Source organism: Varanus komodoensis, unplaced genomic scaffold (genome assembly GCF_004798865.1).
Source record: "Varanus komodoensis strain SLA01 unplaced genomic scaffold, ASM479886v1 scaffold15, whole genome shotgun sequence".
In the NCBI taxonomy this organism is placed as follows: Eukaryota; Metazoa; Chordata; class Lepidosauria; order Squamata; family Varanidae; genus Varanus; species Varanus komodoensis.
The window spans coordinates 13,186,796-13,212,089 of NW_025335440.1; the positions used below are offsets into that span (position 1 = coordinate 13,186,796).

Consider the following 25,294-nt stretch of genomic DNA (forward strand, 5'->3'; position numbering starts at 1 on the left):
ATTCCAAATTTATAGAATAAATCTCTCTTAACCATTTGGTATAAAGAAATTGACTCATTCAGTATAAGGCAGTTTTGTGTAGCTTCAATACAGGTATCTTACCACATTCACTGTTTCTTCTTCAGCAATTTTCACACCAATGTCAATGGGAAGTAAATTAAATCTTTAATATTTACACTGACAAAGAAAAGACAGTTCTTACAACTTCCCCTGAGATGATAACAGGGCAGTGCTAATCCCAATATTTTTCCAGAGAGCAAGGCAGCATTTTAGAGCAATCAAATCGGATCCCTGAAAGATGGCACAAACTATTCAAAGCTCTCAGCTTTATTTCAAACAAGCACAAAAGTTTAATGTCTGCATTGTCTAGTCAATAAATCAAACTGGTAGACAGAACTTGTTCAGACTAGTCATGAAAAGTTAGAAGGGATTCTCCAAGAAAACCACGAAGCAGCTCATTTAAGGTCAATTTAACAGTATTATTTTGTTTTTCTTCGAGGCCCAACATAATATTTCAGTACCTCAAAGGAAATTGTAGGAGTATCTATTTGCATTCCCTGTAGGTGATTGGCAGTTCAACACCAATTAGTTCAAAATTACACTGTTACTAGTGCGCAATAAAAACAACACCTTTCATCTTTCTTACATAGGTTGGAATACCTTCAGAGTCAATAACTTTGATCAAATAAGTATTTTTGATCCTGCCCCACCCACCTCCTTGGATTCAGGAAAACTAATAGCTAAAGGCAACATTTCCCTTTTAATATAAAGAAGGTCCTGGCTTTATTCTTTCAGTGTGGGAATTATGCAGGTATTGAAATACGATATGCTAGAAACTCTTTTTCCACGACAGTGTCTCTTTCAGAACAAAACACTTCTTGCAAACCCACAAATGCATATGAGTTGCTTCCTCTCTGCTAACTTCCTGTATCAATTAAGTTATATAAAATTCACTTATTAAAGATATAAATGCTTTAATACCATAAGGCATTACAGTACCTTATGACAGATTTAAAATAACAGGATTTTAAAAGCACAAGATTGGTGGTAAATTATATTTTTCCAGCTTGACTCCTAGAAGGGAGTCAAGGAAGTCCTGAACTAAAACTATTGCTAATTCAAAAGCATAACAATTAGGCAGGTTCTGCAAACTTTCATTATATTAGTATTTGAATTTCAGCCAAACACCCAACCTACACCTTCATTCTTGTCTTCCCTATTCCTTGCTTCGCATTCGTGCACTCTCACTAGCATACAAGGGCAGGGTTTCCCATCCAAAAGTTCTGTTCCACTAGTGCAAAGGTTCTAGATTCGTTAGACATGAAATTATCCCAAAGCAGCTTTCAAGTAATTGTTTCACAGGCTTAGGAAGCTTCTAAGCACAGAGACCACGATGAAAAACTTGTACGTTGTAGACAGATGTGAGCCAGAGCACACATTAAAGACTGTTAGAAATAGCTTTCCTATGACTAATCACTTCAGCCACATCGTAACCTATAGCCATCATAAAATATAACATCTGACAGCACAGCACAGAGGCAGAAACCATCTTCCAAAAGTGGAAGGGGAAGGATGGAATGGCAAGAGGGGCAATGCTACACGTTATGCAAGTGGTGAGGTTATTTATATGCAAGTCAAACAGGAAGGTATTTCTACCTAATATTGGGCAATGGTAGACACTTACAGTTAACCAAGAACTAAATGTGCAGCAGTTGTTACTTATATGTGTGAGTCCACCAGCAAAGAGTTAAACCACTTGCCAGATGGTATGTGTACTCACTCATCATATGTAATAACAGTGAACACATTTCTCCAAATGCAAATCCTTATGAAGCCAAAAAGGGTAAAATACGTATTTACAGGAATCCTTGGGGGAAATCAAAGGTTGCAGAAATACAAAAATAATCATTAGAAAACACCCCAATGAGAACTGAGCATGCTCAATGAAACCAGAATACTGATTGGTTGTGGGACTGGGGCAGAAAACCAGGGGAAGGGGAAGTAGAATGGCACCTCCTGGGACAGGGAACAGAGGAACTGACTGATGCTGCATCATGCCACCGGTCAGCACCACCTGCACTAACCACCACCAGCTATCCAAGAATCCAGGCAAAAGCCCTGCCCCAGCTTTACCTGGAAATGACAGGAATGGAACTCAGACAATTGCATAGGAAACTTCTGAGCAAACAAAATATATTTTAATCTTTAGTCTGTTTTATTCCCTGAGAGTAGATAGTTCTAAGACAATTGTGAATCGGAGTCAAAACTTCATTTTATATTTTAAAAACCCTGTAAACTTCCATAGGCACCAATATGACATGAAATATCCAACAACAATGGCAGTTCATGTTAACATCAAACACAGAAGTTATAATTTACTGTAGCCTTAAATAAATTCACTGCGCACACCTTTATGTCATAACTAACAGAAAAATCTGTCCTATGGAGCAGGTACTTTAAAACTTCTAAAAGATCTTCTTTCAATTCAATTTCTCTTTATATAAGATACTTACAAAATATAGTTGATAAACACCTATTGTCTGCAAATACTGTACATCACCTTGATCAATGCTGTGCTCATCCTGCCCTTGGTTATTAATTTATGGATTTTTTTAACAATAGCAGCCTCATAACAGCATAATATATAAACTCCTGGGCTACAATCCAGCAGAATGCATGTATATCCCATCTACTGGAAAGGAGATGTGTGCCTTCATTCTGTGAATTTCTTCTAACATCTTCCGTGAAGCATTCAAAAGAGTATATCCTTCACTGTGCCTTTAAAGTGGATGTCAGCACTAACCATTTTTCATGCAATACAACTGGTGCACTATTAGAATTGGTTCCCATTTTCTTCATCTCCTGCCAGTGAGAAAGCAATTAACCTTCATTCTGACCTTTACCATCCATTACTGGCCTATAGCCTGGATTTTAATTCTAGTGTTCCCTTTCAACCAAGTGTTATAAAAGAATTGATAAATTAGAAGGATTTAAATCAACAAAAATATTAATTATGGGTAAAAAAAACAAGACTGAGTGCACAGAAAAACCAGAATACCCAGACATGATTGTTATACCTGTAACATATGGCAATCTCTGGTGAACAGAAGCTGACTAAAATGCCTCAAAGTAGCCAACTCCGCAATTCTTTCACAGTTGTTTAAAGTAGTAGGTACAATCACACACAATCTGATGAGAAAGGACACTTATTTTCAATAAAACTGTTTTGGTATCTACTATCATTAAACACTATCTCACTGTTAGAAGTACTTCTGTAAAAGCAAGTAGCCAGGGTGTCAAGAAAGCTGATATGAAAAACTTCCATACTATATACAGAAAACAAGAGTACTCTCTTTCATTAATTCCAACATAAAAATGTAATGCTGATTTGCATAGCTCTAAGTAAAGGCAGAGATGAAACAAAAATAAATTATGTGATGATAAATCCCTAGAACTTTTGTGAAAATAACATTCTTGCCTCTATATAGAGCCCAGTCAAAGGACAATAAGAATGATCAGAAATATCAAAACAAGCCTACCATTTAGCCTTCTTATGATAGCTTCTTCTTCTAGAGTGATTATATATATCTGTTCGTCCAGGTCTTCAAGGATCTAAATTCAGAAACAAACATCAGAGACAGTTCACCCATATAACCTAGATAGAGAACTGTGATCTACACACAATGAACTGGTCCTAGGTCACCAATTAAAAACATCACCTTTTCAACCATTTTAACTTAACTCTTGTACTTCATTTTTAAAAAGCATGCACTGAAAGCAGCCTTATGCCATGTTATGAATGAGAGCTTTCTGGGCTTTCAGCACGTAATGGATCAACTGTCTCAATATCATTAATTTATGGTTCAGTAAAACTAGTTTAAGGCCACAAAAAAGAGCAAATAACACAGGTCACATTCATTTAATCATTTTCTACATAACAAAGTTATCCAGGTTGATTTTCAGTGGCTGTGCCACATTCTATTAATGAATATTCACATAAATGGCTTGATTTGTCCACCAGGAACCTTCTCTTATCCCCAAACAACAGAATATTCTAAATGTAAAGAAACACATGTTGTCCTATACAGTACCTTTTAATGTCTCCTAAATATCAGTACGTTTTATGACAAAATGATATAGCAACGATAGAGACCAAGATCTCAAATAATTCTGCAAATACACAGATTTAATTTTATACAAAGTTAGAAATATAATTTTTGTAGAGTTAGTGTTTATATAGCAAAACTCATCTTCCTATCAGAAAATATAAAACAAAAATATTCAAACTAAGACAAATTTAGATTGTTTTTCTAGGAGAATCTTATAGACATCTTAAGAGAGCAATCCTAAAGTTCCACAGACAACATCTGGCAGGGCATCGGATAATTTGTTTTCCCAGATCCTAAGTCAAAATTAGAGCTTCCAGCAGCCAGAGCCGAAAGAATCATACTGGCTGCTTCTTCGAGATCAGTAAATGGGATGCAGCAGGAAGAAAAGTTGGACAACATTCCAACGTCCTTCCATTTCCTTAGCAAGATGGTCAAAACTGGCTGCCTGGACGAACTACAGAATGGGAGATGCAGGCAGGCAAAGGCCATCTCTACAATTTCTTCTGCTCCACACAGGATGCTCATAAATCTTAGAATTCAGAAGCTTATGGGAACAATCAAAAGGCCTATGCCTTAACACAACTTGCAAACAACAAGCTGGTTCATTAATCAACCTTCTAGTTTGAAATTTATCATTAAAACGATGCAGTACTTACCGTTGGCTTCACAAGCAACTGACCCATCACTGTAAACATTCGTGAAAGTCCCACTGGCGTGCATACTGTGGAGAAAGCCACACATCAACCAGCCAGATTTCACAGATAAAGTCTCTGTTATACAAAGTTAAGATTTTACCAAAGAAAATAGAACCAGATATTGCCAAGATACTGCCAGTAACATGAAAAGCGAGTTTCCGTTTAAACAGGGCAACTGGCTCACAATATTTTTAATTTTAAATTTCAATGATATGAAAACAACAATGCAACAAAATGAGATGCAAATATGGGAAGTTTCATGTCAGAACTGACACAATGATGAAAGTAACTACACCATCCACTGGGGCTTCTGACTTACTTGAAGGGAGCAGATCCTACCCTTCTACCCACACCAAATGGCAACAAATTTTGGACTTCAGTGTAGCATTCCATAGCAAAGTGTGTCCTGAGGTCAGACAAAATGGCACAATTCTTCCATATGCATCAAATTCCACATTTGGATCCACATTCTGCACATGCACTTGGCAGGGAAGACAACTGACTGGTAGCGCTTATGTTTCTCATACAGAATGTTCAATTCTTCATTGGAAGTACTCAAGTTCCAAGTGATGTTAAAAACCTCTGTCTGAGATGGTAAAGACCTGCTGCCAGTTAGAGCGGGTAATATTGAGCTAGACTGACAAACAATCTAATCCCAGTAGAAGGCAGCTTCCTATGTTCTTACCCATTTCAGTGGTAACACCCAAAATGAGGCATCTATAGAGTTCACTGCTCTGGGAGATTTGTTTGGCCTTGTTGCTTCAGACACCTAACTGAGATTCTGTTGTTCCAGGATGCATTTGGGCTAGATGGAGATTTAAATGTTTCTATTGCTTATGGATTTTATTACTTGGATTTTCATTTTATAATTTGTGGTTGTAACCCAGCATTGGTGAAAGGTGGGATAGAAGTATTTTGATGTTAATACTGTCTATACATCTGCTGAAGTAGCTGGATATCAGCACTATTTCCCCATGGGCTATATAAAACTCAACAGACTACCAGCAGTTAGTATTATGTTTTCAAAGGAATCTTTTAAATATCTGGAACTAATGAATTAACACTGGCTTAAGTATATAACTTTCGGATCAATATAACCAAGAACAACAGTTTTTTTATAAATTTCCTATCTTAACAAAGATCTATACTGGGAAAGACTAGCTTCTAACTAATACTTAAGTTGAATATACCAAATTTTCATGACATCCTAGGTATCTTTCTCAAGTCTAGCTCTTAATTTCCCATTTTGTAAAAGAGATAAAGTGAGAAATAATAAAATTTGCAAAATAGTACATACACATGAAAAATGCTATTATAAATGCCATGGTATGGTTTATTCAAAAATTAGATTTTTGCAACCAAAGGATGTATTTTTAACAAGTATTCCTGAAACGTGTGTTATCACTGCTAGCACAAGTCTAACAAAAATAACCAGGGGTGAAAAGTGAAGATCACTGTACTAAAAGGCCAGGAATGCTTTAAATAGTTTGATGTGCATTATTTCTTATTCTAGTACATACTGCAAGACTTACGCAGAAGTAATAAACACCCCATCAGTGATATGCAGGAATATAAATAAGGGAGGTAGAATTCCCAAAGATCTGAAAATAGAAATGCAACATGGGTTCAGTTTATGCACTATTTGTGTGACCTAGATTGTAATATGAAAATATATATGCCTGTTACTATATTCAAGTGCAATTATTCTGGAACTAACTTAACTGGTTGATCACCTATATGAATTTTTAGAACAAAAATACATGTGCAGTTTAATGCCAAACACAGCTAGCTGAAAAAAACTAGTCTTTTTTTTAAAAAAAAATCAGACAAATTATCTCATTAACACATATTCATTTTTTGAGTTATTTTAGCTTCAATGAAATCAACTGTTGACCTAACAAATGCAACTCGCTTTGACTTTTACATGCCAGTTATTTATCTCAATGCTTTAAAAAGGGCAGAACATTATGAAAACCTCCATACCATACAGAGACTCCATACTCGCAGCATCGTTGTCAATGAGAGCTGAAGCAACCCACACAATTCCAAGGATAAGCAGTGCAAGTAGAATGAGCATAACAAGAGTTTCCAGAATGCGTGCTTTGATACCCTATTAAAGAAAAAATGATTTAAAAACACACAAATATAGAGAGCTGTATCATATTAAATTTTCTTAAGTACCTTTTGGAAAACCAGTCAATAATTCCTACCCAGCATCACAGTTCCTAGTAATTTTATTTGATTACAAAATTCTTATTTTCAGGGGCATTTTAAAGCACTTATAGCTTTTATTAAATCATGCAGCTGAAAAAATGTATCAACAAATTTTATCTCTATTTCCAAAAATACAGAACAGAAACTCAATTATAATATGTCCATCTAATGCAAATTCAGTCTTCCAATGTTACTGTTTCTATTCTGTTCCTTACAGACTATAGCAGCCTCAAAAGCACAGCACACGTAGCGCATGATCACATGATAGCCTCCTTGTAGGCATAGTTCATTTTGTTCTGCTTTTTCTTTCCTTGTCAAACTTCAGAGTAACGATTACACTGCTAAAATTTTCGCCTTTCCCTTACAACCCAACATTTAACGTGCTCTCCCATCCACAACCTACCTTCTATCCTTCCATCACCATCTTTTCCCCCCTTCTCTATTACCTTTTCCCTCCTCATGTCTTGCTATGTCAGAATGTACACAGGTGAGTCAACGAGGAAGAACTATGCAAAACTATGATAGAATTTTTCAAATGTGCATTTTCAAAATAAAGTAATTCCAGAAAGCACAAGTTCTACAGCATCAAAATAAAACTAAAGGGGAAATGTCCATGTTTGTACTGCTTCAACCAGAAATGAAATGTTATACAGGGCATTGTAACTGTACTACAGACATACTCAGAGATATCATAGCCACACTTTCACAGAAATGACCCATCCCTGTAAGCGCTAGGAAACTTTGCCTCTAAGAAAGAGCCTGAGCAACCTGTAGCTCCTGAGAGCATTGTTGCCTCTAGAGCCAGGATAGCAGAGTTCCTTTCATAAGAACTGCTTGATTAAAAAGAAGGTCTCCTCAAGAAGAAAAGATTCCTTGGGAGCAAACTCTTATCAGAGATATATTGCTAAATAGGGCAACTAAAACAATCAATGGATGGCACAGGAAAGGTTACAACGGCACAGTTTGTTTAGCTTAGAAAAAGGAAGAGTAACAGTTGACATCACAGATATGTACAGAATTACACATGGTACAGATAAAGTGGACTGGGTGACATTTTTCAGCCTCCCCCATAATACTGGAACATGGGGTCATCCCATGAAACTGAGTGGTGAGAGATTTGGGGCAGGTTAAAGGCAATTCTACATAGTTAAACCAGCGAATTAACTTCCATAAGATTCAATGATAGCTGCCAAATCTGGATGGCTTTAGAAAGAAACTGGGCAAATTCTGGAATTTGTCCAATTAATGGAATCATGGCTATTGCTCCTGAAGGCTCTGTGCTATCTCCAGTATCAGAAGCAGTATTCCTTTATCTATGCCAGGGAGCTGGAGCAGGAGGATGCCATTGCACTAATGTCATGCTTGAGAAGACCTATGGGCAACTGGTTGGCTGTAAGAACAGACTGCTGGACTAGATGACCCTTTGGTCTGATACAGCACAGCTCTTCCCCTATTCTTAAACATAAACACAAGGTAGAATAGGATCAATCTGTAGACAGCTGGGGATTCAAAATAGATTGGCAAACACTTCTGGCTTCCCAACTGTTTCACAATAAAAAGAAACACCTGCACTATTGTACGGTGAAATGCAGAAAGTGGGGAGGGATACGGAAGGGGCTGTGAACCCCATTCTGGTACTTAAAAGTGCTCAGAGTTCTTTAATTCAAAATCTATACCTTCTGCATCTGGCTCCAGCTGGTGCATAATGGAGTTCTAGCAAATAGCCTATTCCTTTTAATTATTTTTGTTCTACACAGGGGATAGTACATGCTAGATTATTTTTTATCAAACAGGTTTCCACATTTTTGACATTCATCTTTTCTGTCCCAGACACTCAGGTATAGATCTGAAATTCTCAGAAGTGTTAAGAAATTCAATGCCAATTCAGCAATGGAGAACAATGCAACTTGTGAAACTTTAGCTTCAACTTCACAAAAGCAATTCTATAATCCAGATATGTTTCTGACCAAATCTTCCATGTGCCTGCTGTGTTTTCTTTTCATGATTACAGTCATTTATTGCAAAGGCTCGTCAACAAGAGTTTGACAATATTTCCAAAAACAAAACAGGCCTGTGAAGCAGCTTTTCCAGCTGGAAACATTGCTCATGTACAAATAGCAGCTGACTTTACAATCATGTAAGCAATGAGAAACAAGGAAGCACAAAACATAATTGCTAAGTACCAAGTCCTCTCTCCTCCTCCAATAAATCCTTATTAAAGGGGATTACTATTATGTCAATTTAAACACATTAAGACATGCCTCACAATAAGCGTGTTTACAGCTCATACCTAGAGGCTAGTTTCTCTCTGTATAAGGAATGCACATTTTCTAATGATAATTCTTTCTTAACACTGGATCAATATTTTATTTTTTCCAGATTTTTGTACTTTCAGGAAAACCCAGAAAAGAGAATTTTCACATAAACGTCCATGGATGGTCTAATTCTGACACAAACTCAGAAAATGAAGAACTACAATGAGTTCAGGAGTCCAGTAAATTAAGCCATGTTAAAAAGTTCTACAACTTTAGAGTCACTTCTTAAGCAAATGAGATTTATAAGTTCTTGCAAGTATTTATGAATAATATTCCAGGCTTTACTCCAAAACCATATGGATTGATGATTGATTGATTGATTGATTTTGATTCAGATAAGCATCTCTCACAGCAAGAAATTCATCAATCTCCATTTACAGTTTTTACCAATTTACAAAACCATAAAGAAAAAGAACACTATTAAATCTTTACCACATTTTCAAACATTGAGAGGTTTAAAATATTAAGAACAAATAAAAAAGAACTTCTGGCCACTTCACAAATTTTATATTACACATAGGCTCCCCCGTCCCACTAGTGATACATTATTTCCACCAGAGATTTTGTGAACCATACCTTGCAATTACTCGTACTTGAAATCTAGTGCAACTCAGGCCCACTGGAAGAACCTACATAACTGTCACATCTTCAGCAGAGACCTATCATGAAAGCTTGATAACAGACGAGTCCATCCTACACTGGATCTCTTCAGATAGCAGAGCTCTGCTATGGTCCTAAGTTTGTCGTCCCAATTCAAGTAATTACATTATGGGGGAAACAGGTGCCCAGAAACGACACTGTGCCTCTGTACCAGGGTTGGGCAACTTGCAGCCCTCCTGAGGTTTGGCCAGTAACTCCTACAATCCCTTACACTATTGGCTATAAAGGCAAGGGCTAATGGAAATTACAGGCCGAAACATTTGGAGGACCACAAGTTGCTCATTTCAGCTTTAAACCCACACATCAAATATCATAATTTCCTTTACAACTTCTGGCTGATGAAAAACAAGTGAAAATGGACCTTTTAAATGCATTAAATGTTGGAAAGAACAGTGCAGCTTTTGTACAGAGGTGCAAAATGTACACATATAGCCTGAATCTAACCCAACAAGGCATCCCATATTCCTTGCCATTTGACTACAGCTGCAGACAATCCACACTGAAAGGCCTTGGTAAGCCACAAAATGTCCACTCTTTAAAAGTACTACTGCACAAGGTACACCATGGAAATATATTAATCGATACAGAAATATGCTGGAATAGTAAGCACTGGGCACTTTAAAGTCTTCTCTATGTTCTCTTCTGCCCCTCTAGAGACTGCAAACCATGCATATCCCTTCACCCCAAAGACAGTTAATAATGATTATACATGCAATTAATGAAATATACTATTTCATGTTAAAATGTCTACATATGGCAAACTGAATTATGATACAAAATTCAGACGGATTGTTTGCTGAATTAAAATTTGAATTAGTGAATTAAAATTTCCAAGGAGCTTAGTCTTAAACCTTCTATGAACTTAAAAAAAAAAAAATAACCAGCTCTGTCTTCTCAAAGCAAACCAAATAGGGGTACAGCAGGAGGATGCACAACAAGCTGACAAATCTCTACAGAGCTTAAGATTTAACACATAGTTACTGCAGAACATTTTGACCTCTTTCAAGGTATATCAAAATTACTTTGTATAGGCACTACCTCTATGTAACCAACAAGCTGAGAAGCATTATTATTTTCATGGTATGTTTAAGATATATCAATCCCATTCTTTTCATTTGACCAAAATTTTTGCTTGCCCATTGCAATGTAGTATTTGTTCAGCAACACATTAAGCTTTCAGTAAGAATGGACATCTTCACTCTGAATCCAAATAGTGATAGGCTACAGTCAGCCTTGGGAAATATACCAGACAATGAATTTGGATAAGGATGAAGCTTAAACCCTTAGGAACATAAGATGCTACCTTGTACTCTGAAGACAAATTGATCCATTTAAATCAGAACTGAGATAATTATAGTTCCAAGATTTCAGTCTTTTCCTGCCTTAATTGGAGATGCTGGAAATTGAATGTTGAACTTGAGACTTTTTTGCATGCAAAGCATTTGTTCTACCGTTGAGCTGCGGCAGCATGAATTATTTTGCAGATATTTTTGGGTTTGGCTATCTCTTAATTGTCAAGCTACCATTACTAACAAGACGACAAGCACTTGATTACTAATAGAAGGATACATGTGTCACAATGTCATTTAAGAATAGGAAGCATGGCACAAATGTCAAGTTATAATGCCAGCCTTTAGAAAGTACTGTTTGTGCACAATTTCAAGATAATGTGTTATGGGGAAAACCGGCTGCATACAATTCACTAATATTATCTATAATCTTTAAAAAAAATCTGATTGACAAGAATTCAGTTGTGGGCAAGACAGAAAGGCCATTATGCTGGAAATCTCATTCTATTGTTACCACCAACTCTTCCATCTCATGAACCAGTCTGAGCCATACATTACATTGACTTAAAGCTCTACCATAAAAAAAAACCCAGCCACCGTGGGTTATTGTGTCATCAAAATCCAGAAGAGGTATCTGCAAGGCTACTTATTTTTCCAAACAAGGTGCCTTGAGAACACATTGCTTCCTCAAACCACAGCGTGTTTGTGCCATCCAAGCTTGGTAGAACAATTTTATTGAAGGGTGTTGGGAACAACTTCAAAGGCATTTCACAAGAAAGGCAAGAAACTCTGCCATTTGCTGCTGTCATCGCGCCAGTGACTGCCCTTCTACCAATACCAAAATAGCACTTTGCGAAGACTATCACTCATTCCTCTGCTTTGTATTTATTATTTTTGGAGCCTCAAAAAAGCACAATTAGAGTGTTAATGTATTGCACCCCCCCATATAGTCCATGTATTATTTACTTGGTTTGCAAAAGTGTGTAAATGTACAGTTACAGCTAGTTAATACAAGGCAAAATGGTACAAATGCTAATTTGTGTAGAGCTGCCAGGGACATACTGCCTAGGTGGCCAATAGTGAAGGCCAGGGGTCCTCAAACTTTTTGAACAGGGGGCCAGTTGAAAGGTTGCGGTGATCGGCACAGGCTGGTGAGGTGAGGGTGCCTGGAGGCAGGGGCTGGTGAGATGTCATTGGGCGTGCGCGAGGCGGCATCGGGCGCACGTGGCAGTGGCTCGCTCAATCTCCCAGCAAGTACAAAACCATCTCCGAGCGAGCAAGCCACCACCTCCCCGCCCACGCTGCAAGGCAGCAGCGAGCGCGCCTATACAGGAGGCAGGCAGCGGAGGCGGATCCGTCCAGCAGGTCAGAGTTTTAGGACCCATGGTGAAGCAGCCAAAAGATGCACCAAACAGTCTGCACTTTAGCAAAACCAATCCTCAATAGCATTTTTTTGAGACTCTGGAGAAAAAAAATAGGCAATTAGAGTTGAGATGGGTTTTGCCACAAAAGAACACTGGAATACTGGCTGGAGAACTGAGGTAGGAGGAGGGGGATAACAAATGGTGTTGAGCCCAGTGATCTACAAGGCATACTATGGGTTTCTGAGCAACCCACCCATCAACCCACCATGTCTTATTCAAAGGGTAGCATTATACTTTGGTATGAAAACTTGTAGTACAGAATACATGAACAACTAAATGTTGTATTAATTTGAAATGAATTAATTTGTCATAATGACTGGAGTTACATGTATGCTCATTTTGCTTTCTGTAACCGTATGGATCCTAATCTAATGCCTGATATAATATTTGGTATTTTGATTTTATCAGAAGCATATAAATCAAGTTGATAAACTGATAGTACATAGAAACACTCTGGAGAAATGTCAGCAACAACTGGTGAAGTTTGGGGAGTGTTAAATTAAGGCTAAGACCTTTTTATTTAAAACTTACTTTAATTGTTAAATTATTGAATTAATTAGGATTTTAAAATGTTTAGCCGAGAATGCACGGGGGGGGGGGGGTTTAAACGATTTTTTAAATTGTTATATTATCATTATTTATGTATGTATTTATGTATTCTTTGTGAGCCGCCCCGAGGCTTTGTTGCGATGGGGATGGCATAGAAAGGTTTTAAATAAATAAATTATCAGGTCTTCCAGAGTCAATGAAAGACTGCAATTATAGCAATACGTAGACAACATCCAGCTCTACCTTCATTTTCCACTATTAATACCAATGAGACTGTGGAACTCCTGACTAGATTCTTATAGGCTTTTTAGGAATGAAAGAGGACAAACAAGCTGAAACTTAATCCAGACAAGGTGGAAAGATCTTGGGTGGGAAAGTCTACCAATCTGGTAGAGGATATCAACTGGACTGAACAACTCTAACCTTTATATCACACTAACTCTCCTCCTTTCAGGAAGATTTTAAAATTGCATCTTTTCTGTGGCTTTTAATTGGAATTTAAATCTTATTTTACTATTGATGGAGATTTCAAAATTGTATTTTACTGAAACTGTTTTATTTAAAATTATGCATATTTAATATCACATTAACAAGTTCATAAGGTGTTGAAAGGTCATTGTGAAACTGACTGACTGAATAAATAAATTCAGTGTACTGGATAATCTCTTATCCATCTTTCATAAGTGTTGCTCCTTATTGCCTGTTTCTCCCCATTCATCACAATTTTCTAACACCATTCTTTCTATAGGGCAAAACTGCTTGGTTTTGCAAACATGAAAACAGAATAAACCATGCAACATTATGTACATTCTTTTGTATAATCCCTGTCAAAGAAGGAGAGGTGTTTCTTTTGGGATTACATGCCAATTGTGCATTCTGGCTGCAACCCTGAGCCCAATGACACTGCTATAGTAATACATTATGTTGTTTATAGTTTAAGGATTTTCTTATTTACGTTTAATAAAAGCCATTAGTCACTCTTGCAAAAAAAAACCCTAGGCCAACACAGTTACAGTACAGTGTTTTAAATGCACTGAATTTAAAGAAAATGTTAACTTAAGATGTTAGCACATGTCAAAAAATAGCATATCCTTTGATGTCACTGATTAAACAACATTCATTTCTGCTTCTACTAATGAAAGAATAAATAGGCTGTAATACAACATAGCACGATTCAGTTACACACCAGTAAAGATTTCATTGCGATCAGAGCACTAAAATGTCAGTCTGTGCTGAATGATTTTTATAGACAAATAAATATGAGTGTAAATGCCAAATAAATACACGCACTTAACTACATTCCATGAGACTATGGAGACGCAATATTCACAGTAGCTTGCGGTTATCCCAACTTCATACAGTCAAGCAGGCATAAAATGGGCAATGTTCTTCTGCCAAATAAAACTGCAATATCTTTCAGATTATCTATTTTTTTTCTGGGAAATCATGGAAATTCCTGCCTGAAGAAAATATATATTTCAATTAAGATACAGTTTCTCAGGAAACACTACCTTCTTCTGTAGTAGTATCACTAAAAAATAAGATTTAATCTAAAAGTGATTTCAGAATGCTTCACCAAGCAAATTATTTTAAAAATTAACAGTTCCTTAATAAGCAAATATTCAATCATAGATGAGATTCTTACAATACTCAAAAAAATCTATGCACTCTTGTAAAATCTGCTAAAACAGATGGCAGGAAAACAACAACTAAAGCACTGTACTAAACCATAAAGAAAGTTGTGCTCAATAATACTCCCTCTTTAACACCCCCTCACTGCAAAGTATAACAAAATCAGTATGTGAAACTGCTCCATCCATTTCTAGACCTATTATAGTGTAGCATGGCTAAACTCCTAAATAACACAATTTATGAACTCAAAGATATCAGTAGCCATCCTCTGAAAGGTCATGTTGTATTAAATATCAGGTACAATTAACACTATTCTGATAAAAGCAATACAGCCCTTCAAATCATCAGCCCAAGTGATTAACTGGATCACATTTTTGTAGCAATTCCAGAATAGTTTTTTTACCACTGTTTTAGCAAAAACAGTTAATAATGAAACTACTCTGAAGTAGGGAATGTAAAAATGTTTAGCATTTTTAATGCTTTTTTTGTATGCATCCTGTACACTGCAATATAGTATCTGCTGAAAATAGATGCTTTCATAGAATTATGGAACCACTAACGTAACTGGATTCACTCGGCTGACATAAATAAATCTTCTAGGCAGTAGTTTGTCACATATAGATTAAAAATAAAGCTAATTTGTTGCATTTTGAAACTGTTTTCTTATTAAAACAATCCTATGCAGCCAGGAAGAAGAGATGGAAGTGGTGATGGGGTTACTACTTGACACACAACAGCTGGTGAAATATTGCTCTATTTTTTGTAACAAACACCAAGATCAAAACATTATGCACGTTAAATTTCCTTGAAAGGTTCCCAGCAGGAGTCTTCCTTTTTGCTTGTGCAGTGCTTGATTTCCTTTCACCCACACAAAAAAGCCTTAGCAAGAACATCCATGTGCCACTAACACTAAGCAGCACTTCCTTAATCACTTATTTCCAACAATTTATGGATGATCAGTGGCATAAACGAACAAAAAATAATGAAAGAATGCAATGAAGCGTCCTTGAGACATACTGGCTTAGACTTCCTACTCATTTCTGTGTCTCTTTAATATTGGGGGTCTGATACAAATTAGCCACAAGGGGGGGAAAGTCATCTGGTCATAAAATACAGTACATGGTCACTTTTATGTAAGTTTGCCAAAAGGGACATAAACCAGGACAATTTCAAACTGTGACACAGGATAGAAGTATATTAAAACAATCTTTGTTCCTCCTCTATTGTGCTGTCATGTTGCTTAGCTTTATAGATATTCTAAGCTCCAACACCGGCCTCTTCACTTCCACCTGGTCTACTTAATTAATTAAGCAAGGAAGTTACCTCAAATTTTTCTACCATTTGCTTTTATTATCAAGCACTCTCTTTTGATGTTCTTGGAGTTAACCTCTAAATCCAGACTTTTGTGCTGGGTTCCAAACACTGAGTTGTCTGGATGGTTTGCATAATTGGCCAGGATGTAGCTGTCGCTCATGGTAAATTTTATGCCACAACTTCAGGAACAAGCAAAGAAATCAATATAAAGGAAAAAGCAAGTTATACAACTTTTCGAAATCAAGATTTATGATTTTGTAGTACATGCATTTCAAATCTGGCATTCTGACAAAATACTAGTTCCACCTCTTCAGAAATACTCTGCTTCCAAAATAGTATACTATAATGTTTTTGTTAATATCTTAAGAAAAAACGCCAAAGCTAGGTTAGGAATATGACTACCTTGAGACAAAGTACATACAGCAATTGAAATTATATCCTCCTTATATACCCTGACAAGCAAGCTCTCAAGATATAGGCTGGGATCCAAAAAGCTACTTAGACAAATGTAATAGGCATGCGGTAGACAAGTGGAATTTAAAAACTCAAGGCAAACTTGAACCCTTACAACTAATGGCATCAGGGAAGATCACACAACTGGCTGAAACCCTAAATAGTAGCATCCCTGTTAAGGAGTAAGGAGATGCTGCGACGTTTTGTTTCAGGTATGGCTTGCCACAAACTGTTTTTAAAAATAAGGGGATTTTCAAAATTAATTTCCACATAGGATATTGTGCATATGTTTATTGATGGCAGTACTATTTGAATTATGTCTAAAGCCCCTCCAGATCGAGGGCTAGTTGTACAGTCCTCTGGACCATAGCCTTAGGGCAACCATTTCCAACCTGGCATTCCCCAGTTATGCTGATCACAACTCCCATCATTCCCAGACACCCTGCTGTGGCTTGCATAAGGTCTTGCAGGAAAAGAAAACTTCATTTGACTTGGTTCAAATTTACCATTTTATATTTACTGCTCTTGTGCAAAATATAGAACACCTTCCACACAGAAGATTGCACCCTATGTCCTACCTAAGGACATGCAGAAGCTGCCAATTCCATCAGTAGCCAAGCAGGCCCTTCCAAACAGGATCAGAGCCAGCATCCACTAAAAAATGCCTTGAGATAGATGAAGAACACAACCTCAGATAAAATATGAATAAATTAGTATTAAAAACAGAGGAAACACATTATGTTGCCCTTGTTTACACACAATGTGTTGTAATGCTTCATGTATCATGTTGGATGTCTACCTAAGCAAAAAGATGAATTTAAAAAATAAGCCAAAGTAAATTAATTTCAGTAAATGAAACCATCAAGGTTGTTGTTAACCATCAAGGCTATAATAAACTCCAAGACCATTAAACAAGGGACATGAGGACAACATTCAGAGTGAAGACTGATCTATTTAGATTTACAATTTAAACAACATGGAGAAAACTGCAGACCCAATAAAAAAATTAAACAGTGGACTAAGGAAAAAGGCCATTTAAGCCTCTTTTTAAAAGGGCACAAGTTAAGCCCCTTAGGCCTAAAATATCCTGTCTGAATTAACAGAATGGTTTAATTAAAAACCTAGACAGAGAATCACGTTTAGTTCAGTTTTCAGAACAAGCACGGCATCCATCCGTGTTGAGTGGCCAATTTCCGTATCTGTATCTCTGTGTAATATGCAAGTGCTTAAAAAAAACTTTTGCCCAAGGGGATCAATGGGAGCCTAGCAGAGGAGCCATATGCCATAGACAATGAATTCCATCAATTAGAATGAACCCCCCACCCAAATTTATTTGTAAGCATGTACATGCAGGGGGCAAGGTGGGAGGGAGAGAGTAATCCACTTTAAAATTAAAAAATACTAGCTTCCTTGGTGTAAATATTTCTAACACCAGCTTTACAGTAGGAAGTTATAACACAATTTGCTATACCTCTTATTCTATACATACATGCTAGGAAGCTGCATAATACATGAAAAGGGACATTATTGGAGCATTGTTATAGCCCTAAATATTTAGGGGTCACTCTAGATAGGGCCCTAACATATAAGCAGTGTTGTATCAATACTAAACTGAAGGTCAGTGGAAGATATAATATCCTCAAGAAATTAATGGGCTCTTCCTGGGGTACTAAACCAAGGGTTCTTAAGGCAACAGCTTCAGCCCTTCATTACTCAGTGGACAAATACACATGCCTGGTTTGGTACAAATCAACACACGCTGGGAAAGTTGACATTGCTCTGAATGAAGCTAATAGAATTATTACTGGATGCCTTAACTTACCCCTCTAGATAAGAGCTACTATCTAGCCAGTATTGCTCTGCCTATCATCCACAGAGAAGCCGCAGCATATAGAGAGTCTTAAATCATCGATATCCTGATAACACCCCCTCTATGGTCTACAACAAGCTCATCAGAGGTTAAAATCTAGGAAAAGCTTTCTTCAGTCAACAGAAGGTTCTGAAGAATTAAAAGTAGTGTGGAACTATGGAAAGCCACAAAGTACCAACACTAGACGGAACATATGGAGGAGTTAGCACCTGGGTCTGATGAAAGTTGGGAAGTAAGGAAATCACTGAATAGACTGCGTACAGGTACAACAAGATCCAGAGTTGCCTGGAACAACTGCAGTTTTTCAGTGGCTTCTGCCCTTTGAGAATGCGATGAAATGCAGAAAACAACACATATGCCTATCTGCCCTTTGTGCCCTGATCAGTACACATTTGAGGACCTTATGGCAGTGCAACAGGACACAATTAACGTTGCTAGATTCTGGGCTAGTTCTGTTTATCTTGTACATGTTTTAATTTTATATTTTACATTTTACACTTCTTGCTTTATAATATGCCCCAATATAATATATTGTTTGTTTGTTTGTTTTCTGCCTTATTTCAACTGTGCTGCTTCTGACAGGAGGGAGATGCTATTTATATTTCTAGGGAAAACAGTAATAGTACAAGTAGCAGTAACCACAATAACAATAAAGCAGGGCAAAGTGTGTAAGATTTTGGTTTTCTGAACTGCTAATGATTGTGGAGAATGGATATTTTTTAATTTGCTACAATTAAGGAAAGTGAACTTCAGTTCATATAGTCTAAAATAGCTAGTCTGAAGGCTTTCATGGCAATCATTGTCTTCCATTAAGTACCAGAAGACCAATAAACGTAGGACTACCTAATTTTGTAGCACCGTGGATCTGAGCAGTGACTGAAGAAAAATTCCCTCTGAATCATGTGTAAGCTGCTCTGAAGAAAAGCACCACAAAAAGAACAAAGAAACACCCTAGTGCATATTTTAAATTCCATACTAGTGTACTATCTTTACTGAGGCAACCAAAAGTTCATAAAATATATGAAAGCTTTCAAGATCTCTAGATCTCTCCATCAGGTAAAACCTGAGTTGATGTTGAAGTATTAGTGTCTGCATGAACAGTCCTGAGATGGGGAAAATAACATTTCAAATTTTTGTTATGTCCAATATAAATACCTTTTCTTTTGCATGACTTGAGGAATGCCAAATTTAGCCATTAAACACCAGGACCATATTATATGAGAAGAAGAGAATTTTATGCTACCTGAAGTTGGGCCTTGATTGTCTGAGGGTTCACCCCTTCCTAATATGAGGTACAGCTACCCAGTTTGGTTCCCATTGAATTTTTTTCAGTTAGTAATGAATCTAGAATTATCTTTGTTAGCATACAGACTGCCTAGTTACTATTTTCCATGGATAAAGAAGATTGTATGCTGCATCCAGGATGCATACTGCCCTGTGTAACAGCTGGATGTTATGTTTTTGAAGACAGGGAATACAACTTTTGGCCTTTTTTCTCCCAGTGATCTGAGCAGCATCAGGAACTGTCCCAGTATGTCACTGGAGATGGAGGAAAACTCCTTGTGGATGCAATTAAACCATTCCTTGTATGTGCCAATAGCCAAATAAATTTTGAGGCAATGAGAACAGCAAAGAAACAGTATCTCACTGCCTCCATTGGGTCCAATCTCTGCCACCCAGCAGAGTTCTCTAAAGTTATCTGGTGCCTACTTGGAGCCACCTGAGGCCCACTGCAATCCATTTGCTAGGTGCTCCCAGGATGAAATCCCTTGCATCTGCTGATGCACAAACTCTGATATTGCAGTGGAATCTGTTGAGAGCACAGCCCGGTCATCTTTTTTCAAGTGAGTTCCAGTTAATATAGCTCAAGGATGTGTTTATTATGCTTATTATTCTTATGCTTATTATTATTACATTTCTAAACTGCCCATAAGCCAAAGTTCTCTGGGCAGTTTAGAATAATAATCATAAAATCATACATCCAAGTCACCCATCCAGATTCTAACCAGGCCTGACCCTACTTAGCTTCCAAGTTGAGACAGGATGAGACACTTCAGGCTATATGGCAGCTCTGTTGACAAGGTGCTTGAAGAGGTTTGCACAACCATGTCCATACAGGATCCTTAATCCTTTGGCTAATAAAGCTACCAGAGGGGGAACCGCTGGCTCAGCCAGGAGGTGATTAATGCCTCTTTACTACAAGAAGTAGCCTCATGCCACCTGAAACAAGTGGTGGTAAGGACACTCTTGAACACCATTCTAGACTCAGATGATCTTAAAAATGTAGGCTGGTACCAAATATCCCCTTCCTGGGGCAAGGTTCTTGAGCAGATAGCAGCCAACCTGCTCCAAGCACTCTTGGACGAGACTGATTATCTGGATCCATTCCAGTTGGGTTTAGGCTGGATTTTGGCACAGAAATAGCTTTGGTCACTCTGTTGGATCCTGTGAAGTAGCTCAGGCTAAAAGTATGAGGCTGATCCAAAATTACCCCATAAGCTCCATGGCTGAGTGGGGACTAGACAACCTGAAGCTATGCGCATCCTGAATTTCAGTCCACTCTGGCTCTCTCATGACACACACATAAACATGATACATGCACACTATTTCTCCTTCCCCAAGTGGTGCAGTTTTGATTAGCTTTGTTTTTCAGATGGACATGTCACATTATTCATTCATTTCTTTAATTAATGAGTTGCCCAACAGACATAAGTCTTAGGGAGACATGCATAATAAAAACAAACTATATAACAAAATATAATTTGTTGTTAGCTTATCTCTGAGCTGTATAGCCCATAAGCAAGACAGAGTGTCCAGGTTCAGACATTACACTAATAATCTATGAATGGGTCATTCATAGGTTCTTTATATAAACTGGAAATGACTTGCAAATGCTTCCCATACTCCATGTATCCCCACCAGTTGGGAGTTCACCCACATTTACTACTATGACATACATATTGTCCCAGGGATTAGATACCAGGGAGGCAGGGAAGTTAATTCCTGTTTATATTTTAAAAATCCAATAGGAAGCTTACCACAATTACAAATAATTTAGTTATTTCATTCCTCATTCTTGATAACAGATTCTGTAAATGCTTCCTAAAGGAAAATGTATTCTGAAATCTGCTAGGCTTAATGAATCTGTTACTGTGCAGCTTGAGGTCTGTTTCCACTTTACTCCAAGTTATTGGAATCTTTCCATTTGTTTTTCCTGAATGTTTATACACAAGTACACAATATGCTTATTTTGAAATACAAAGAGCTTCTGTATAGATACAGTAAGTAAATTTTCATACACTGTACCACCTGCTCTTAACAAATCTGTGCAGAGCAATATAGACATTAGACAGAATCACTGGGAAGCAAATGGCACACCTGAACTATTTGCATATGTTCTGATACACCTTCTGCCCTTACTGATGACTAAACCAAGTGATCTGATGTGCTATGAAAATGGTCCTCACAATACAAAACCTGTTTTGCTGATGGCTTCCAAAATCTGATTTGTTTGGGAGCAATAAACCAGGAGCCTGGGTTCTTCCACCTGGATGAGCTAATGTTTCCTGGTAAGTTTTAACTGCTCACACAAAGGGAGGTATGAATGTGCTGCATGCAGTAGCATGCTGCTTGTGCACAGCAAAGCAGGATAAGCCAAGCAACTGTGCAAGTGTAACAGCTGTAGAACATGCAAGATTTCTGTAAGAACTTAGCAGTATAGTAGTCAAGGTTAAATACATGCTTGGGCAAAGAAGGCAGAGCCAAAGTGAGCCTGATGCCAAGTTTTGGTCAAATTGTTAAGTACAGGTGGTAGGTGTATCACATATTAGCCATTCGGGTTCATGCACATTATTTATTTATTTATTAAAACATTTTTATGCCGCCCCATTCGCCAAAGCCTCGGGGCGGCTTACAACATAGATAAAACAATAAGTTAAAATATCCATATAAAATAATCTTAATTAAAACACACATTATAAAATAAGCCGCCCTGGCCAGATAAAATTCAATTGTATTTAGCATTTAAACTGTTGCTTAAATAAAAAGGTCTTAGCCTGGCGCCGAAAAACAAATAACGACGGCGCCAGGCGGACCTCTCTGGGGAGCGCATTCCATAACTTAGGCGCCACCGCTGAGAAAGCCCTTCTCCGAGTAGCCACCCTCCTAATTTCTCTCACGGAGGGCTCCCGGAGCAGGGCCTCTCCCGCCGATCTCAGGGGGCGACTGGGCAAATATGGATGTAAGCGCTCCTTCAGGTAACCAGGACCCAAGCCGTTTAGGGCTTTATAGGTCATTACCAACACCTTGAATTGGGCCCGGACTTCAATGGGGAGCCAGTGAAGCTGACTGAGAACTGGAGTCATGTGAACATAACGTCCAGTCCCCGTCAGCAGCCTGGCAGCTCTATTCTGAACCAACTGAAGTATCCGGACCGTCTTCAAGGGTAGCCCCATGTAGAGCGCGTTACAGAAGTCAAGACGGGAAGTCACCAGCGCATGAGTCACTGTTGCAAGGCAGTCATACTCCAGGTAGGGGCGCAGCTGATGAATCAGCCGAAGCTGGAGGAAAGCGCTCCTCGCCGCTGTTGTCACCTGAGCTTCCAGTGAAAGCTCCGGGTCGAGGAGCACTCCCAAGCTGCGGACCTTGTCCCTAGGAGGGAGTGCAACCCCGTTCAGGACAAGGTTCAGGTCACCTTCTCCGAAGCCTGAACCGCCTACCAACAGGACCTCCGTCTTGTCTGGATTGACAACACATTCAACACTGAGTGCTCTTGACCTTTAATAAGAGCATTGAGAGCACTGACTGCTTTTGATATTTGATAAATATTAGTTTAAGATATGATTGATGCATGTTACAGATACTATACTGATACTGACCAACTTGATTGTCTTCTAGAAAATTTGCATACCATCTTCTTTTATAGAAATAATAATGGTAATGGAAGCTACGTCTTCAGTGGACTAGTTTGAATGCAGACCAAGTTTTCCTGCTAAAACATTAGTTTTTTAATTGTTTGCTTACATGCATAATTATTGCCCAAATCAATTACTATATCCATTCAGCACATATCAAATGGATTTAAATACCAGTCATGTGTTTTGTAAATATAGTTTGCTGAGTAATCACAGTATTTTTGGCATCATATTCACAAACATTAACTATCCACGCACCTTTTTTAAACCAGCAAAGCCTTCTGACTCCAGAAAGAAGAAAGCAAATGGCATCAGTACAAACAAACAAAGATTGGAAAAGAGGGAAGCAAGGTTCCATAAACCTAAACAAAAGAAAAACATACATGGTACTGGTGAAAACTGCAAAATATTTCAAGTATTATAAAAGAAGTGTTCTAACACTCATGGATGGTATTAGAGGGCTCTGAAAGAACATTTTTCTGCAATACTTCCATTCAAATACAGTAATATGCTTCATTATTTATAGCTATTTAAATTTACCAGAAATTAAAAAAAGGCTTACATTTCATGACGGGTGGGGGGGGTAAAAATGTCTCCATATTCAAACAAGGCCATGCATCATTGTCTTCACTCTGATTTGGCTTCTCGTTTGTGATGCAGATAAATCTGATTGGCTGCATGACGTATAACATCAGTATGTTGATCAGAAGACCCCAAATGGCTAGATCAGCCTTCCTCAATTAGGTCCCAGCCAGCCACCTTGAACCTCTCTTCAAGGTCCCAGCCACCATGGCCAACAGAGAGCACCGTGCTGGGGAAGGCTGGGGTAAATCATGTAGCCAGCAAGAATAATCCTATGCCAATGCAAAGGGCAAAATTTGGGAGGATGTGAAAGAAAATCTCTGGCCCTAAAACTCATTTTTTCATTTCAAAAAATGTGTCCACCAAAAAACATTTCAGTTCTATTGCTGATTTCCATTGCCTACAAAAGATCCTATATATCATTTGATGCTTACTGGTTTCCATTGAACCATTGCCAAAAGACTCAATGGAACTGACACCGTCACTACTCTTTTTAAAATTCAGAGTACTAGAAATCCTGAACTACTTAGCTTGAAAACTAGATTGGCATTTAAATTATCTAAGTTTCATGCCACGTGCTGTCTATTTTTCTGAATATTACTGCAGGCTGCACAATATGAAAACTCAAGTCTCATTCTTTCATGTTCTGCATACATAATCTGTTTTGCACCTTCTAGTTATTCTCCTGTGCTTGTAATATTCATAAATACTTTTGCAAGGACTTGCATGTCTGTGTATGAAGACACATGAGCAGCCCACAGCCAGTAACCTTTTAACACCAGAAGAAGATATAATGCTGGAAGAAGCCATGGGGCGAGGATTGGCTAAGAGTTCAGAACAGCCACACCTTAAGCACTTATACAGCTGATGAAAGAAACTACAATGTATGATGGGTTTTATTAGCAAGCACACTATCCTTGCCAGCCTAACTCTGATACCATCTGAGTGTTAGAGCACTGAAATAGAAGAAATGGGCAATTAAGTATTTTACCAAGTCTGATAAAGCCTCACCCTTGCCTACGGTACTCTGTGGAACAGAAAGCAAGGTCTGTGTTTAGTCGCTGTGCAGTTTGCACTATATTCTATCCCCATCTGCTGGACACACAGGAGATAGCAAAAGCAGAATCCTTGCATCTGAGAAATTCAGAAGTAACTATTCTGCATTTCCTCCTACAAATGTATACAGTATTTCACCTGTTTTAAAAATGGTGTTTATTTCACTGGCTAAAAATTACTGCTCTGGCTTGCCAAACATATCACAATAAACTAGGAAAA

The 25,294-nt window shown here is 37.9% G+C and overlaps 1 protein-coding gene across 1 annotated transcript in view; it reads right to left on the reverse strand.

Annotated features, from left to right (window-relative positions):
- Positions 1-25,294, reverse strand: part of LMBR1 (limb development membrane protein 1) — a 73,684-nt gene that overhangs the window by 16,587 nt on the left and 31,803 nt on the right. The window contains exons 5-9 of the mRNA XM_044424698.1: positions 23,696-23,799; positions 6,788-6,914; positions 6,337-6,405; positions 4,766-4,830; positions 3,540-3,612 (exon numbers count right to left, since the gene is read on the reverse strand). Of these exons, the coding sequence (XP_044280633.1) occupies positions 3,540-3,612; positions 4,766-4,830; positions 6,337-6,405; positions 6,788-6,914; positions 23,696-23,799 (438 nt within the window). The remainder of the gene's footprint in view (positions 1-3,539; positions 3,613-4,765; positions 4,831-6,336; positions 6,406-6,787; positions 6,915-23,695; positions 23,800-25,294) is intronic.